This window comes from Anser anser (assembly GCF_964211835.1).
Source record: "Anser anser genome assembly, chromosome: 1".
Taxonomy (NCBI): domain Eukaryota; kingdom Metazoa; phylum Chordata; class Aves; order Anseriformes; family Anatidae; genus Anser; species Anser anser.
Genome location: NC_139720.1, coordinates 4,725,986 through 4,745,147, shown reverse-complemented (window position 1 = coordinate 4,745,147; position 19,162 = coordinate 4,725,986). Strand labels below are relative to the sequence as shown.

The following is a 19,162-nucleotide window of genomic DNA, read 5'->3' as shown; positions in this document are numbered from 1 at the left end:
GAAGGATCAGTCACTGGAGCTCTGCGCTCCCCTGCTCTACACGCCGAAGTCAACGCCACCAGGAGAAATAAGAGCCCTTTCCATGTAAGCAAACTGATCTGGCTGATATCGAGTGACTCATTAACGGCTTACAAAACCTAAGTAGACCATGGCATTGCTCTCTAGTACTGGGAACTTCTCAGCTCGAAATGAGGATTTGATACCTGCCAATAGCTCACCTCGGGCCCAACTAACGTTAGTAACAACAGATCTGCCCTTGGATGTGTTTGCAAGACTTTACAAGATGCACCTGTTTTAACTCTGGGTAACTGGTGTTTTCCAAAGATCCTGGGCATGGAGATGAGCTGGACCTGGTCAGTGATGTATTCCAAAGCCTGCCGTGCAGGTGACGAGGGGTGAAGGTGGGATTGAGCAGTCCCTACGTGGGAGGAATACCTTTACTCACACCGTGTGCTTTCTCAGTAGCTCCTAACGTTTCACTCTCTGCACTCCCCTGCACCCTTTTCCCACCCAAGCCCCCAAAAGTGTGAAAATATCCCATGATGATCAGATTCATTTGAGACAAGGAATCACATTTTCTGTATGGGATTCTCTCTTAGCAGAAGACACACTAAGAAAAATAGGTCTGTGGTATTAGTGGTACGTAAAAATCTGTGTTTGCCCAGATGTGGAGGAAACACTTGAACTGCTATAAAGGTCACTGCCATGTACAGAGAGAATGGCTGAAACTTTGCCACCATCAAAATGGATTATGTAGGAACAACTCATTTCTCCTGCTTGGTTGCTATCACAATACTAAAGAATGAAAAGGCACCACAAGATCCTGCGCTCTGCTTTCATCATATAGCCACAGTGCCTGGTGTGCAAGGGGTGGAAGAACATGTTGACCTCAGATTTACTTCTTTCAAAACATATTTGCTTTAGCAACTGCTGGTCTAGAGGCTACACAGAAGGGAAAAACTTGTCACCAGCTGCCTTCAGTCTGCTGCTGCTGAGCATATTTCTGTTGTTCATGGCCCAGATGCACACTTGTTTGAAAAGAGAGGTGTATACATTGTCTTCGTGATAGCCAAAGAGTCATCTTAAAACCATCTGAACTGGAACCACTGGGCAAAAATGGTCCTTCCTTCTGGACCCCATAGGTCATGTAGCCAAATCTTTCAGAGCACAGAAACACGAGTGCAGAGAAGCAAAGGGAGCAGGATCCTCTTCCAAAGGAGGAGGTAGGCAGGAGACACATTTCCCAAGTCCAAGGATCACAAAACTTTTGCAAAATAGACCCTTGTGGTCCGAGTAAATAGAGTCTGAAACCAGGTTAAGCTGGTGGGCTGTGATAGTTGCTTGAGCTCATGGCTTTGCCATGTTTGCTGTGAAACCTCCAGGTAGACTTAGATGTCCCAGATGGGATACACAAGACACCTGAAGTTTAGGTTCAGTTACTCTGAAAGTCCTTTCTCCACTGTAATCTGGCCATCAAGCCAGAGCACCTCCAAAGGTCTCTGTCTCTGCTCCAGCTCCAGACTTTGCATAGCTCATGGTTAAATTCCCTAAAGAGCATCTCATGCGTTAGATAGTTACGGCACCTCCAGTGGCACCTCAGCACAAAATTGCTGAACATACTTAATTTGGGATTTTTTTTTTTCTTTTTCAGCCCAAAGCAACTGTGAAACCAAGGAAATGCAGCATTTAGCCAGTAGCAACCATAAGGGTTGAAGGGATATGACACTGAAAACCCAGCCTTTCAGAAAGCGGGTGGCACTAGGAGTCGATGGCTGAGCTGGGTTATTAGATACTGAGGCAAAGGCCTGGATTTTGGGGTTGACTGAGCATCTGTCTTTGCAGAAAATATAGAGAACAAGAGCACTGCTTCATTCTCAGCGTCTTAATACAAGCCAGCTCCTAGCACTGACTCAGGCATTTCACAGCCCACAAAGCCCAGAGAAGGCAGCTATTGTATTAATTATGAGAGGTAGATTTTGGTGTCCCCAAAGTAACTTTAACCAAGAAGCTGTTTCTCAGATAAATCCCACCAGATAGCCTTGGAAGCAAAAAAAGAGCCAGGAGTAGCAAAATAAGGTCTTGATGTGAGCCCAGGAGGCTCCAAATGAGCTGACTAAAGGAGAAGAAGGTTGGAAAACTTGTTGGAAGAAGGTCGGCTGCAATTTGCAAGGCCAAGGGACCTGTCTGGTTCAGCAGATGGCTTCCAGCACCCAACCTCCACGAAAACACAAGCGCAGAGGTGCAGAGAAAGGTTTGATTGAGGAGCAGGTTCAGGATCAGATCCTGCGCCAAGGGAGCACCCGATAGCTCCGGTGTTGTGTCCACCGAGAGCGAAGGGAGCGACTGGTGATTTAACCCGTGGGAAGGTCTGGGCTGTCTCATCAGCTTCTCATCAGCCTGGGTCCAAGGCTGAAGCCGAGCTGCCAGAGCGGGAAACGTAATCCTGCTCCTGCAGGTGGAAACTGGGACACGCACGGATCCGGTGCCCAAACTCAGCTACACCAGAGCTGAGCACTGGGGCCGAGTTTCCCGATAACAAGAGTGCGTTTCTCCCTTTGTGCAGTGGTTATCAAGTGGGAACAGAGTCTTTGAGCAGATGCATACACCTAACAGGACTATTCTTACAGCATAACTGTCAATAATAACTTGTCATAATGCCAAATTTTAAATAACCACAGCAAATTGTGCCCAGTCCCCGATGGGTGGAGGGATCCACTTGGTCACAAAAACGACTCGATCCCTCCTGCGCCGAAGGTCTCCTGCACGCAGCTGGGCAGTGACAGCACCAGGGGCCCTGGGGACATGGGGGTGGCTGGAAGGTGACCCCCCGTCACCCTGCTCATTAGTCCCACAGTAAAGAAGTGACGGGCGTCAAAATTCCTGTCGTCATCAAAATCATGTTGGCTTAGGGAGGAATCGACAGGCAAGTTTGTAATTTATGAAACAAATTCCTGCTCGTGACAGATGATTAAACCTGAACTTCCAGTCAATTTTTACATTTCTTTCTCCCTTGTTTAGGCAATAAAATCATCTAAGTCTTATTGCTAATTTTTTTTTTTTTAAATCTTTTGGAAGTCCTGATGGAAACACTGATGCTGAGAACACAGCAGTTCCCTGTGTATTCACTAAAAATGGCTTTCTCCTCATGCTTTTAAAAACCACGTGGAAAATCTTGCACCTAGTTTAGGTTTCGCTGGCATTTGGCTGCTCAGAAGACTGTTGGGCAGCTCGCGTCTGACCATTCCTGCTCACATCAGCCAGGTAGGAGCCGTTTGCTGGCCATAAATCTCTCGTTACAGCATCCTCTGCCATCCAGGGATTAATAGCAGCTTTCTACTTTTTAGGTTAGAGCTGATCTGGGAGTCCCCAGAAGAAAGGGAGAGATTCCTAAATAGCATGACTGACAAGACTGCGAAGAGGGAGTTTATTCAGAGCATTATCTAACCCATTCTCCGACGAAGGAAACTCATCTACTTTTGAGACTTAAACTTCTAAAGCAAACTGCTATGATCTAAAGAGATTGGCCATAAAACTATTTGTGTTGAAAACTTAGCCAGCACGCCTTTAGTGAACTTCATTCATTAACATTCTTCCTGGCAAGGTTTCCATATCTCAGCGTTCATTTTATACTTTAATTTGGTTAGGAGGTCTTTGTTTAATCGTCCTATTGAAAGGAGAACAAAGAAGGTTTAGGTGATACAGTGAAGTAATACACTATATTTTATCTCTGGAAAGCCCAGACAAAGTCAGCAGGCTCTGATACTCTCTGATTCTTTTTTTTTTTTTTTTCTTTCTTTCTTCCAGGACATTTGGAATCACAAATCAGTCGTGGAGTATAAAGATCCTCACTGTACTGATCTGCGGACACCTTCAGAAGAGAAACACCTTGTCAAGCAGAGAAATTATGCTCTGAGCACGACATACAGCCCCGAAGGAAGATTATCTCCAGAAAAGTGCATCTCCATTACTCCGGGGATGGATGCTCTGCATTTGTATCTCTGCCCTCCAATAAAATCAGTAGTCAGGATAGATTTTTCCATTTCTGAAGATAGCTTTTTTTTCTATTTCTGGGCTTTTTGCTCACCGTCTCGATATTAACACCGCAGATTTTTTTGGGGTGCAAAGCTCACTAACAGCTGGTGATTTTGCTCAACACACTTTGCAGTGAAGAGCTGGCATTGCCGTTTTCTCCAGCACCCTGCCGGTGTAGGTTGCCCTACTGAAGACTTACAACTAGAGAGGATAATAAAAAAGTCTCATTTTGTGACAGATGTGGCTGCTTCCCGATCCCCGAAGCTGGCGGTGGAGCGCGAGCGGGGAGCTCCTCAGCCGCTGTAAGCTGACACAGCTCCAACTGACTCCCAACTGACTCTAGATAAAAATCTGGCCCTAGAGTAAAGGCAGGATTCAACAAGCTTTTCTCACGGAATAGCTTTTGCATGGTTTTCTGGAGTATTCCCTACCAATACTCGCTGTACCGCTTGAATCCTCTCCATACCGCGTGCATCAGTAAAGGGGAAGGTTGTATCTGCCTTCTCACCGTGGCAGACAGCGAGTTGTCTTCTCACTGAAATCTCTTAATTCCTCACTTTCTACACTTTTAAGCGGCTCTGTCCATGACCTTCCGACTGTCTGTGAAAATAGATGTTTTCCCGAGGCAGGACTCGCATCCTCTTTGACAAAGTTGCCCTCCAAGGCAGGGAAAACACCCAGGTCCCTGATGCTCTTCCATGAAAATCAACAAGCAAAACAACCCTTAAACACCCCAAGTGCCCTCCTCTCATGGAAGAAGGCTGCAGTAGGCCAAAACCCCAATCACAACCAGATTCAGAGGAAGAAAAATGCCCGAGCATAAAACCAACGAGCAAAGGGAAGAGCCCTAATTCTGGCAGAGCTTGTATAAACAGAAACAATAGCTGTGAAGTTATAACTGCAAACACAAAGCAAAATACAAACACCTCGGTATTTTTTTCTGGGGAAGGAAGGTCCATACCCCATGGCTGCTCGGCAGGTAGCTATTTTTGGAAGCTGATTATTCTTTTGTGCCCCCGATTCCTGGTCTACACCGGTGTAAGTGTAAGGGGAGTCAGGCTCTTCACGGCTGCTGACCGAGGCTGCTCCGAACTGATGACCCAGAGGTGAAAGGCCCCTTCTCCTGTTACTAATCCCGTGAGCCACACAAGCTCCTGAAAATGATTCTTTGGTTTTATTACCACCGAGGTCGTTTATAAAATCATAAAACCCGGGGTAGGAAAGCAATCCGGCAGCAGAGGTGCACAAGCATTCACAGAAATCTCCATCCTGCGGGTGAAACGGCAAAAGTGCGTCCCTTTTTCCACAGCACCTTGAATAATTCAGTCGAATAAATGCAAGGGGTTGTGATTAACTGAGCGGAGGAAATGGATAAAACAACTTACCAAAAGCTAGTTCTTTATTATTGCAACCAGAAACGACCGAAGACTGTATATTTTGTATGTCTGCACATTACACGTGGAGGAAAACAAGAAAGGAGCAGGTTTGAGACATTTAACAATTCGAGATAAAAAAATATCGAACTCAAGAACTTTTCTTGACTGACGCACTGACTGGTAATTAGCAGGGACAGAATATAAATGAGGTGGCATTGAACAAAGAAGGTAACAGTGCACTTTTAATAAACCAATTTCATCCATATCTCCCCTGATTTGCAATTTAACAGTTCTATCAGCAAAGCCTCATTTCCCTAACTAGACTGGAGCTTTTAAAAACATGACTAATTCATTGTCATTAATATCAATTTGGATGTATTTAAAAAATAACCCTTAATATCTGTGCAACAGGTTAAAGGGCTGTACGCTCAAACCTCAGATATTTCTTGCTGAACAGTTTGAAGTAGAAATATCCCCAAATTAAGCAATGAAATCTAAATGCTCCCTATGAATTCAGAAACAAAAGATGCATTTTTTTCTTCAAATCTATTCTTACGGTTTATTTAGCTCTGAGACCACTGCACTACAATATATAATACTGCTTTTTTTTTTTTTTCCTCTGCAATTTTCCCCCTCATTAAAAATATAACACATATTCACTTTGTTGGTCTTTCCAAGGGGATACACAAAGCAGAAAAACGTATCTTCTGGCCTTAATGGCATCAGGCATCTCCTTCACCTAAACACGAGCCTGACCATTGTGGCAAACTTGCTACCACTTGTTAAAAAAGAAAAAAAAAGAAAAAAAAAGAAAAAAAAGAAAAAAAATCTGAGTTCCAGCTACAGATTAACACACTGGAGCTACCATTAAAAGTGCAGAGCCCCTGGCCTAAGCCCTCAATTCAGAAGGCATTTAAGCACATGTATAACTAAGTGTGGGAACAGTCTCCTTGAAGGCAATAGGATTACTCACTTCTTAAGCAGTTACCACATGTTTAAGTATCTGAATCGAGGCCTAATTATGGTGCTGGTTGACTTCTCGTGTGCGCACCACTGGGGCAGATCTCGCCAATCCCTTAAAGCCACAAGGACAAGCGTGTGTTACACGGGCTTTTAATAGCTGCTAGGTTTGTCTTCTCAGGCAAACAAAAATAAAAATCCTCATGCCCTAAAAAATAAAAAGGTACTTTATAAATATCAGGTATTTACACGTGAAACTCTTTTAATGTGAAGTGTTTTTACACACCCATGAAATGTACAAGCAATGAAACGGTACATCGACAAAGACTAAAAAACAAAACCAAAGTATAAAATATATTACAGGTCCACCAAAATAAATTCACACAGAAGAAAAAAATCGACACAATAGAAACTTTGTTTTTTAAAAAATAGAAGATATTTCACAAAAGCTTGAACATGTTTATTTTATGTTAGTACTAAAAATCAAGGGAAAAAGCTTCATATATTCTCGTCACAAAAATATTTACCAGCCACTTTTTATTTCCACATTATGATTATCTGGCTCAGCGGGAGTAGAGGCTGAACTGCATCCAGACTACAGAAATCATTCCAGAAGGTCTCCTCAGTTTACAACTTACTGCAATTTACATTTTCTTCTCCTTCAGCACCTTACTGCAAGGGTTCCGGAGGAATTCAAAAGAAATCGAGAAGGAATAGGACAGGTATCTGTATGTACAACATTCATCTTTGTTGCTGCCGAGCCACAGGAGTGGGAGCGGTACCATTAACTAGTGAAGTCTTCATAACGCTCTGTGCAAAAAACGTCCCTCGGTAGGTGAAAGACAGCATCAGAATGTACCAAAATCCAACCCCCCGGGCTCGTACAGCCTGAAAAATGCAACAGCCCCCATCGGACAAGAGATCCTTGCCCCCGATTCACTGCAGAGTCAAAACCAAAACACCCGGTGACGGAGGGTGAGAGGCGAGCACACCGCATCCCTCTGCGACGGAGCCAGGGCCGAAGTGCTGAAGTGACCGCACGACTTAAATCCACGGCAAGGTCTTCAGTGTGCTCTGTGCTTCCTCTTCTTGTGTTTTTTATCTTTCTTTTTGTTGGCACACTTGGAGCAGAACCATTGGATCTCTTCTGGGGGTGCAGTCGTGATCCCGACGCAAGGCCTGTGGAGGACAGGGCAATGTGGTGTCATAGCAGTGGAGCAATGTTATTTTTATTTCTTACCCCAAGAAATTAAACATTTCAGTGGGAGACAGGATCTGGCCTTCCTCCCCTTCCTCCCCCCAAACTGGCAGAGCAATTATATCATCACTGCATTGATGAATGCAATGATCTAACAGAAATGTAAAATAAACTTGCTTTGAAACAAGAAAATATATTGAAAGGGCACTCAGATAAGAAATCGTTTTAATAGAAAATATGACCGCACTTTCAGGTATAATAGGCTAGATTTAAAATAATTTTAAATGCTTCTTTAATACATCTGCAAAAATAGAAAACTTATGATTTTATGTAGCCTAAAAAGTGATTAATTCCTCGAACCCTTTATAAGAGCTGACATTTATATTACTGTTCATACAATGCTTCATAACTTGAAACGTCTATCTGTATACACTGTGCTCGTATTCCTGTACTTCTTTCAAAATTACCGGAATCAGCCATATTTCCTCGTCGTTTCAAAAACAACTGTTATCACCGATTCCTATTAATTAAAGTAACACTCCTTCAGTTTAAAATCTGCTGCTTCAAATTCCAGAGAAACAGAGATAAAAGTATCTTCCAGATTATTAAATTGGACACAGCAAAGCCATTCAAATATTCCCAGCCTCACGAACACAAAAAAAAAAAGGGGGGGGGGGGGGTTAATAATATAGCCACAATCTGCAGGGAACGGCAGAACAGGATGGATGAGAACAACTTACCAGTGATACCAATCATCGCAGTCATCACAACCTATCATTGGACTGCCATCATCTGGCTTGTTACAGCCAGGACAGATCCAGATCTGGTTACCCCATTCGTCTCGGATCTGGTGCAAAGAAAAAAGGAAAGTTAGCTGGTTTTCAGGGCAAGCAGGCAGCAAAATCAACATTTAAATAAATAAAAAGTTTGTTGCTTATCCAACAAAGCTTTTCAATGGTCACCGTTCTTATTTAGGACTTCTCTCACCCTAGGTGCTCAGCATTAGGTTTTAATTGATTTTTCCTATGCTGTACTTGAGGCAAAGGCATGCATTTTTCTGCATTGTCCTGTGAACCAGCAAAGCCAGTTGTGCCACCCGACCTACGCACAGCCACTCACACAGAGCAGCCGGGGCTCAGCCACACAATTCCTGCTCTGTCTATACACCACCACGACCAGAAGGCTGGCTTTTCACATTTCTACCCTGGTAATGGCGAGAACGAGCTACAGCAGGCTCCTGCGGAAGATAACAGTCTTATGCGCATGTAAAATATCCAGTGCAATGTGGATATGTTGCTTTATTACTTATTAGCCAAAGTCTTCAACTCGACTAGCTGATAAGATCAGGAATAAAAAAAAAGTTGTTACTGAGTAACTTTCCATTCCCCTTATGACATTTATGTCACAGCACAATTTACTAAAGGGTAAATGAAACAAGAGAGGCAGATCATTTACAGTATTAGGCAGCTGCTTACTGGGTTTATCATATTCAGAGTTTCATGATGTTTTTTAATGTTTATGCCCTGCTAGAGCCGTATTTGTATTTTTAAATTTCAAGTGCTTTCTTTAACAGTTCTTTGGTAACAACATATGTGAAAAATGTCACAAAGTCCATCCAAAGAAGTGTAAATTCACAATATGGAGTACAGAATGCCTGGGGTATTACCCTGATTTCATCATTCCTTTATGGAGATTTGCACGTTATAACCCAATCTCAAAAATATGAACTGGTTTGTTCTCAGCTTTTGTGCATTAGCGCAGTTACACGTATCTAAGACAATAACTTTCTGCTATCTGTACAGCTTACAAATGCGATATTAAAAAGCAGCAGATGAAAATCCCCAAATGTTCTTAGGGGAAAAAAAAAAAATAAAGCCACTACACGGTGGTCTGTACATCTTACACCCCTGCCAGAAAAATCAATAGGAATATACCAAAGCTGCAACCAACACATCACTCTCGACTGACTCTTCTAAAAGCCCTGCACTTCTGTGTGATCTAAAACTAGAAAACACAAAGCCCAGGAATATTAAGCAGGGACCAAACCCTTCCCAACCGCGACGTGCAGCAGGCAGTGTCACACGATGAACTGGATTTTGAAGCTCGCTGATTGTAAGGCTCAGTCCTACCGCCACGCTCCCACCTGCGGGCACTGCCATTTGGCACGTGCCCCATCTGGGCGCTGCCAGCTTTGGGCACCGGCGGTGACACCTACAGGGAACGCTGCCCTGTCAGGAGACAGACACCCCAATTTTTCCAAACTTCAGTTTTCAGCGGGGTCCTTTTTGGCAGAACGCTCGTCTTGGTGTTTTAGAAGATCACGGGCTGGAGGGGGGCAGGGTGGTCTCTAACCACCAAAACCTCTCTGTGTTTGTTAAGAACTTGGGCTGCTGAATGAAGATGTCAAAATGTCTCCTAACTTCTTGTTCCTTGACGAGCCAAGGGTCGTGGAAGGAGGGACAGTGTGTGACTGCCCAATGCTATTTTAGTACAAACCATTTTGAGTTAACGATCGGAACACACTTACTGAGATACTATCCCGCAGGGAGATCCCACATAATAACTTTTGTTTTCCAAGTATAACATCATCCTTTGTCCTTCCGTGCAGAAGGGAGTCGTGTACCCCTGTCACACTGGCTCCAATCTTATCTCCCCGAAAGCTTTCCCATGCGCCCTTGGGAATGCCATTTCATCATTCTCTGTCCCGGATTCCCTTCATACAAGGGGCTAATAATTATTAATTATTCCCTTCTTCTCCAACCTCTTTGTCAGCTTTTGGACTTGGAAACTTCTCACATCAGGAGTCTCTCTGCCTGCATGCATACTCGGATCCTAATGCAGGAAAGCCCTGGTTTTAACTATAATATTATAAAAGAAAAAAAAAAAGACAACCTGGAGCCTACTGAGTACTTTTCTCTGAATTTTCACTCCCTAAGGTGCTAAGTGTGTTACCACTGAAGTACTGGCCTTAGGAAACGTTATAGGTTTTCCTCCTTTAAACTACCATCATCTCTAACTTATTTGCCTTTAATACTGAGGAAAATTTGCTGTAGTACAGTATTTTGAAAATGCTTCTCTCCTAGGGTGAATTTCAAAGCTTCTGGGCACTACTTTAATGTGTAAGAGTGACACCACATTGACGCTGTGATGGAGAAGGTGAGGATACATATCCTTCACCCCAAAGATATGCACAGCTTATGTGAGGTAGTCGAGTACTGTAACCAACTCTGGAGTGAAATGTAGCAGCTGTTTAAATAGAGACCAGTAACACGATACAACAGTTAAGCAAGGAAGAGCACCTTCTCCGTTAGAACCAGCAGGGTAGATTTACACTAGGAATCTTTATAAAAACAGGAATTAAAAAAAAAAATCATGCGCACGTTGCAATTAAAGTAAAGAAAACTCTGTAATAAAAGCAAGTTTCAGGTGCTTTAAATGGTGAGATTTTTTAACTGGCACCCGCTATAGATAAGCAAGGTGTCACCATCCAACCTGGAACATAGCCAGGACGGGGAGGATAACAACACTGCTGCTACTGTTGGTGGTATGTGCTGCTCTTCAGTGATCAGAAACGGCAGGGCTTCCGTCTTACCCTGCATCTAGAGCAGAAATTTGCCATAGCAAAACAATCGTAGTCTTGCCCAGAGGTGTGTCCATGCTCTTTTAGAGACAGTAGTTCCTGTACCGTGTTGTAGGGGAGACTTTTCTAAAGGAATGAAGAAGTCTTAAAGCTGCCAGACACTAAGTTCAGAGCAAATGTCAAACAGACAGATAAACTAGTTACAGACTTTGAGATGCACAAACATTTAGTATTTCTCTATGTTGAGGAAACCAGAGTAGTGTACTCTACACACCTCAAATGAGGGCTAAGTCACATTCTTGATGTTGTGTGAGGGTATTGTACTTTACCCGACTGACAGCAAAATCTATGGTGAGTTTGACATCTGAGGTTTCAATTCAGTGCTTATGAAAGCATCTATAAAAAAATCTCCATCTCCAAAATTTTATGCTCTAGCTCAGTTAGGTGAGGAAAAATGGGATATAACTGGACTTGTTAGAAGAAAATTTAAGTGTTGGGCTGGAAACACAGGAAAATACCAACCTAAGTAGTAGTGAATGATTAACCTTTCAAAACAAGTGCATGGAAGCAAGGGGCAGATAAGAGTAGCTTAGTGGAGAGCAACATCGCAAGTCCGGCACCCTCAGTTTGAGATGAGTCACCACGAAGCTCAGCAATTGAGAAGATGAATGTGCTGGGACAACACATGGCAGCACGCTTTACCTACCACGTAAGTACTGACAGTCTCAGTCACCACGCTCCTAACAGGCGCTTTGGAGCCTCCGGCCGCAGAGACGGCTGGAGACGGAGGTGGAAGCAGGACTGGCGAGACCGTAGGCTGTGGAGGAGGAGGAGCAGGAGCTGGAGGAGGGGTGACGTGGACAGGAGCTGGCACCGGTGATGGCACTGGTGGAGGTGTTTTGGGCCGGCTCGCAGGAGTAGCAGGTTTGGCCTCCGGGGCTGGCACCACTTTGCTGATGACTCTGAAGGACCAAAAAATGAGAATCGTTAAGAGCTGATGGGAAAGAAAGCACCGCTCGATCACCGAGCAGATACAGAGAAAATATAGTGCAGCTAATTCACATCACCTTTAAGTCAGCACTGAGGCTGTTTCAACCCAGCACAAGGACTGCTCTCATTGCTACATCCATCCATTCACAGACCCTGACGAGCAGACAGGATAAAGTACAGAGCTATTACAAAGTGAATGTCGGGACAGCCTGAACCACTCCATAGCTCGCTGTCATATAAATATTCTCTGTGGCTTCACTAAACCTTGTTTCGTTAAGTTTTATTACATTAGCTGAATTTGTGGGAAATATTAGAAAGGAAAGTTAATCAGCTGTGAACAGCACTGATTTTAATCTTCAAACTGCGAGACGATATCATCCTCTTAAGACTCTACATTAGGGGGTTCTGCAAATATTTGCTAGTTTGGTATTTCTTTCCTCAAATGTTTATGAAATCAGCAGTAGATCTAGTCAGGACAAATAAATGACGCACACTATATACTCAGCAGTTAAAATATTGCTACTTACTCGAGTAGCTGAAGTAGACAGGATGTAGCTCTAGTAAATACACAGTATAGAATAATCTTGCCCAGGAAGGGGGATACATGGGGGACCCAGTATTTATTAACGAATGTTGATACATGGTGTTATTGATGTGCATGCATTTTAACAGACAAGGCCCTTACAATAAGACTTGAGACTGGAAACATGAGGAGAAGGAAAAGGGCTTTTTGTAAAACAAACCAGAAAAACCCCAAACAAAGCACAGGCTAGGACTATTTGTTTTTACCACATTTTGGTAAATCATTTAACTTATTTATATTTGAATGGTAACTGTGGGAGTGCAATTCATTTGTGAAGGGACTGTAGGAAGAAGGAAAATTAAAGAAAGGTTAGGCATTCCAAAGAGGAGGACATCTTAAGAAAGGAAAAAAAAAAAAGGGAGACATCGGTAGGAAAACCGTGATGAAGATTGAGTTGGAACAACTCCTGAGAACAAGGGGAGGAAAGTCCAGCTCCACTGTCAGTGGGAACTTTACGTGCAACTGAAGAGTCTTCTGCAGCTCCTTTATGATATTAAAAAGGCAGTATCGATAGCATCAGAAACACTGTCTGCAATTCAAGTCAATAATCCAAGCCATCGTTAGAGAACGAGCTGAAACTACATGATATTTAAAGCTCAGCTGAGATAATAGTGTTTTTCTCCCTAGACACGCTGCTTGCCCTACTAAATCAGAACGATGGCAAGTAACAGGAAAAAAGAGCGAAAGGAAACAGAGCAGTGGGTTTGGGATTCTGGACTAGTCTGCCACATCACATCCAGTCTACCATCACCGACCTTCTGAGACCCCATGTAAGTGACTACTGGAGGAAAACCAAAACCAAGGAAGTTTAGAAACAGAGCGGAGCAGAATCTAAAAGCCGACAGATGATTTTCCTGGCCATCCCCTACACTGAAGGCTTTCACACTGCTTGAAAGTCATCTAAAAATTGCTTCAGGTGCCTGATTTGGGGGCTCAGGCTCCCCAAATGTGTCTCTAAGGTGCCAGACTGTGCGTTAAACCACAGCACTCCTAACTCACTGCCTGCGACGTGCAGAAGGAAGGAGATCCTGCTATCACATCATCCTGGGAGCAACCTACACGTCTACCCCTGCCCCTTTCTCCTGTTAGAGGGGTACTTTTGAAAAAACGCTGTTATCTCCCACCAAGCAAGCTTTCTCTTTGGCTCTTCAATGTCTGTGGTGCATTTCTGGTTCAATGAAAACCTTAGCACATGGCTCATGAGGGCTCTTTTCAGACTGGCCACACACCATCTCTGAAGCTGCTTTTGTGCCTTCCTCCTTCCACTGTTCCCAAAGCTGAACGCTCAAGACCTTGGGTGGTGGCACTGCTCCCACGGCTTGCAAAGTCACCCCTGCGACTTGAAAGCCTCCTCTTAATAAAAATAAAATAAAATTTGGCAATAATATAACTGAGGAGAGGGACAGAGAACAAAATATTTGGCTCAGCAGAAGTCATTTGTAGGGTTTCAAACATCATTATTCCCTCTTTCCCCGCGCCCACTTCTACCCCCCTCCAAGTAAACAAAGTCCTGCCATGAGTTCTTCAGGGAGTCAACCCTTCCCTAGTCTGCACTAGGAAAAGTATTAGCTAATAAGATTTTAAACACAACTTTGCACACAATGTAAACAGTTTAAAAGAAGTATTAGCTAATACAATTTGAATAAGAGTGACCATGCCCAGTGAATGTATTAAATTAAATTACAGTTTCCTGGCCAAGATAAAGCCAGGTTCTCCTCCTGAACAGGGTCTTCAAAAGCCACTCTACTCATAAGTGCAGAAACTGTAGGGAACATCACGAATAAAATCTTCCAAAACTGCAAATATTCATTAGCGGGTGACACATCCCCATTGATTGGCTGGTTTGCTTCAAGTGTGCAATTAAGACACGTTCAGTATATAGGGCAGCTTGTTTATCTTGATTTTTAGAGCTCAGTTATCAAAACGGGAGATCGGCATTTTGGAGCACGCTTGGGCCTACCACTCCCTTGGGCTAATAAAGTTCTGAGACTTTAGACTCCAGAGTGGAGAAATGAATGGCTTCATGCTGCACCATTAGAGGTGATGGAGTAATCTCAGAGAGGGTGGTTGGGCCTGTCCTCCTTCCTGAAAAAGGGGCTGCACACATGGCAATATGGAGGTGGGGAGAAATCAAAGGGAAATAGCAGTCCCACGACTAATAATTAATGTTACTTCAGACTTGGAGAGAAACCTGATATCAAAACAGTATGTAAATGATGGCAAGATTTACGAGATCTTTTTTATAGACAAGAAAAGTGAGGCACGGAGCATGCTGCAAGTAGGCGGTACTCGCTGCAGCAAAGCTTCGATCCTCCTGCTACTGAGGTCCATGCTAGGTTTTAATCTGCACTTTTGGACATCACCATACCTGTATCGTTACATTCTATCCCAAATGTGCTTTTCCTGTGCTTCCAAAATCAGGACTTGTAAGTCTGTAAGTACAACACTACATAAAGATGAAATTTCACCTCCTTTCCCCTCCTCCTCATCCAAAGTCCATAAACTCTAAAACTGGGGCTGGATTAATATTTTTTGAAGTCATACAACATAAATGAACATCAACTGCATCAACACGCTCGGAGTCCCAAGATGAAAATCACACTTCTCTCTGCAGGCTGCTCGCCTGGCGATGTATCACATCTGTATTCTACACTGAAAGATAAAAATCAAAGCTGTTTTTGAATCAAAATAGTTCCCCCAGAATGAAGAGGTGTGAGAAAACCCTTGGAATAGATGTGGTAACAGGAGCCTCCGTATATCATAACTAAAGGCTACCACTCCCTTCTGAAAAAACAGAATTAATGTAAATGTGCATCTGGTTGTGCCCAACCTAAATTCGCTTTGGATTTCTCCTTAAATGTTAACAGGAACTGTACTTCTTAAGAACCTCAGTGCTTTTCTAATTGAACATATGTATCAATAACATGTTAAAAAAAAAACACCTCTTCACAATGGTAGAGTTAATGAGATCCCATTTTCATCATTACTCTGGAGCAATTGCTCCGTTCACATAGACAGATCCAAACCCAAAAAGGATGAAAATGGTGTTGGCTCGCAAGCAAAGTGCAAATTCTCCCCAGCTCTTTAACATCACAACAGGTCAGTTTATAATCGTCTCTAATTGGCATGAGCCGTAACACGCCACATCTGGAGCAAAAGGAGGCTGCAAGGTGTGAAGTAGCTTCCTGTCTTTGGAAGCAACTTATTTGACTTCATTCTAATCCTTACGGCTGAAAGCCCCGTTGACTGCTTCACATAAACAGAGGGAAAAGACACGTGCACCAAAAGGAAATGGCTTTTCAAAAATAGGATATGAACTGCAGAGCTGAATGTCTGCTACGAGCAACAGGCTCCAAAAAAACGCTGTGTCAGTACTGAGAAAGGTCTGGTCAAGAATTACAGGTATCTTTGTTTCTTGGAGGTCAAGCTCCTTAAAAATTGTTTCACGTAGGCTCTGCCTAGAAGAAGACAACACTTTAGAAGTCCTAATGATCCATTTTTAAGCAAGGAGCATGAGCTAAAGGGTCCCTGTACATAGGAAAATGTCACCACCAACCATACTGACATAATTAAAGCTAGCACAACTGCCACTCATTATTATGGCTGACATTTCTTATCTATTAGTGTTGATATTCCCTTATTGATACAAGTTCCTCAATGCTAGAAAGAGAGGTGGGGTAACTATTTTAATTACTTAGAAATCTCACACTTGTAACTGAGATTGTTCCACCAGAAAAAAAAGAAAAAAAAATTGAAATACTCTAAGACCTATGGGTAGAAGTGTCAAAAACACCCAGGGGAATTAGGAACATTTCCATATGGTTTAGATTCCTCACAGATTAGAGGTGATTTTGAAAATTTTATTCCAACCCTGGAGGAGAATCGGTGTAATTTAAGCTCTGTAATGTAAGCTAATTCCCATATTACTTTTAGAAAGGGAAATTTAGTTTTTATCTCTTGTGCCCTGCTGAATATTTTATTCTGTGCAAACAAGTCGTATTGGCAAACAAAGGCTCCACAAATATGCGCTATGACCAGCTTGCATGTTTGCAGGGTGCCAAAATGCATCAAACCTTCAGCCAAGCCCCTAGCAATTTTGCGAGTGAAAAGACTTCAATACTTAACCTTGAAATAATAATAAAAACGTATTTTCGTGTGATTAATTGCTTGCAGGGTGATATTCTTCTCTAGCAAAGAAAATGAGCAATGAACACGTGTTCCAAGACACCGTCCCTTTCTGTGGACGCTGCCTGGCCAAACACGGGTGGCACGGGGTCCTTGTAAGCACCTGGGGTTTTGATGGTGCACACGGAGCTCCGATGGCTCACTCGCCATTTCATCGCTATGGCAAAACCCCGCAAACATCCCTTCCTGGACAAATGAGTCTAGCAATTCCACAGGCATCGTGTCACCTAATCCCATTCACAAGTTTATTGAGCTTCGTCTTAAAACCGGTTAATCTTTTTGTCCCCACTATTACCCTGCTTCAGGATCGCACCACTCTGGTGGCACAGAAACCTCTTCTAATTTCCAGCCTCCATTCATAGCCAATTAATTCCCATTTGTTTTTGTGCCAACATTGTTCTTTAGCTTAAATAGCTTTCTCCCTCCAAAATGTTTACTTGCCTGATGTATTTGTAGCCAGCAATCATATCCCCTCTTCACATGCTAGACTAAACACACAAAGTTGTTCTCCTCTCCTATCATAACAGAGACTCCTCTCTGCTTCCCCTACTAGTTCCCCAAGCCCTCCTTCACACCTGCTCTCAACAATTCATTGTTCCTGAACACAAGCAGTGTTCAAGAACTGAATATAACATTTCAGGTGAAGTACCAACAGCATCTCGGATGACAGCTCAGACACTTCCACTATCTCTGCTAAAATGACCACTTGCAATACATCCTATGGTCACCCTTGGATCACGGTGGCAACTCCACGATCAACTCATGAACCATCACCCCCTTGATTCACCTACCGACCAGCTAAGTTGCTCTTGGTACTCTTCAAATGCAAAAGCCTTAACTGCATTTTTTCTTGGTCCCCTCGAATTGAAAAGGATTTTTCCCTTGTATTCGAGGGGACCAAGTTCTTTCCAGACAACCATCAGATCCTCAGCGGTACTGGTATGGTCCTTCAACCTTATTGACAAAAAACGACATCAGTGCTCTACCTTCTATTGGGACTAAATTTTTAATGAAATTATTAAAGCAGATCAGTCCTGAAACACATCTTTGAGCACGTTCACTAGTAACCTCCTCTCTGGTTAGATAAGCTCTCTTATTACTCTTAGTTGCTATCTACCTTTGAGCTAGTTCCTTACTAAACAGCTCCTCTACTAATCCCTGTCTTTGTCAGCTTCACTATGATAGTATTAAACATTTTCCTAAAATCCAGGCAGCTCGGCTTTGCCACCTTTCATTCAGCCAGAAGAGAGCATCCCTTCTCCCAGTGGGAGGACAGCTGTCAACTTTATTCCAGCCACGCACATATGAGTGTCCCAGCTCTTCTCCACTGAAGCTGAGGCTTTCCCTTGGAGGGGAAGCAATTTGATTATGTACTCAGCAACTGCTTCTTCCTGTACTGCAAGACCCCAAAAAATTGCTCTGCAGTGGGAGGTGGAAGCAGTCGCTCTCAGCATTGGCAGTGGAAACAGATATCTGAGATGCATGGCAAAAAATCAGCCCTGCCCAGCCACGTCTCCCACAGGGACTGCCAACTGGACCATGTGAAAGTACAGAATCGGTTATCAAAAATTGTTATCAAGCTGATTTAGTATGGCTTACTTCCATGTTGTGTTTTATTCCACTTATTTCCAAGCCTTTAATTAGCTCTTCCTCCAAAATTTGTTCTGTAATTAAACGTATTGCTGTCATCAGGTACCTCGATCACTTTCCCCTTCTTCCGCACTTCTGTTTTCCTTTTTATACTATTTATTAAAATAGATTTAACCAACATTGAATTTTAAAATAAAACTAAATGTATTCAAAACTTACTTGTCACTGAGTCTGCAAATTCACAAGCCAGCTATTTTGTAACTTGGGAGGAAGATTATTCTGTTCCTTGACATCAGTTTGCAAATGTCCCTATATTTTTGCTTCTCAATCCATTATCATTAACTTTCACCACTGTCAACCTACTGCCATTATCCCTCTTGTCTTAGTTCTCAGTAAAGGGGAGAACAGACACAGGATCAGAGGCAAGGTATTCTCTTTGGTGACCAGCGACAGGACCCAAGAACAGCATGAAACTACGTCAGGTAGGTTCAGGTTGGGCATTAGGAAAAGGTTCTTCACTGAGAGGCACTGGGACAGGCTCCCCAGGGCAGTGGTCACAGCACCGAGCCTGATGGAGATCAAGAAGTGTTTGGACAGTGCTCCCAGACATAGGGTCTGAGTTTTGGGTGGTGCTGCGTGGAGCCAGGAGTTGGCCTTGATGATCCTTG

General features: G+C 43.1%; 1 protein-coding gene across 1 annotated transcript in view; it reads right to left on the bottom strand.

Moving 5' to 3' along the window:
- Window positions 1–5,413: 5,413 nt before the first annotated feature.
- TAF3 (TATA-box binding protein associated factor 3) overlaps window positions 5,414–19,162 on the bottom strand; it is a 115,603-nt gene continuing 101,854 nt past the window's right edge. The window contains exons 5-7 of the mRNA XM_083821316.1: window positions 11,853–12,108; window positions 8,307–8,413; window positions 5,414–7,547 (exon numbers count right to left, since the gene is read on the bottom strand). Coding sequence (XP_083677442.1) covers window positions 7,433–7,547; window positions 8,307–8,413; window positions 11,853–12,108 — 478 coding nt within the window. The 3' untranslated portion in view covers window positions 5,414–7,432. The remainder of the gene's footprint in view (window positions 7,548–8,306; window positions 8,414–11,852; window positions 12,109–19,162) is intronic.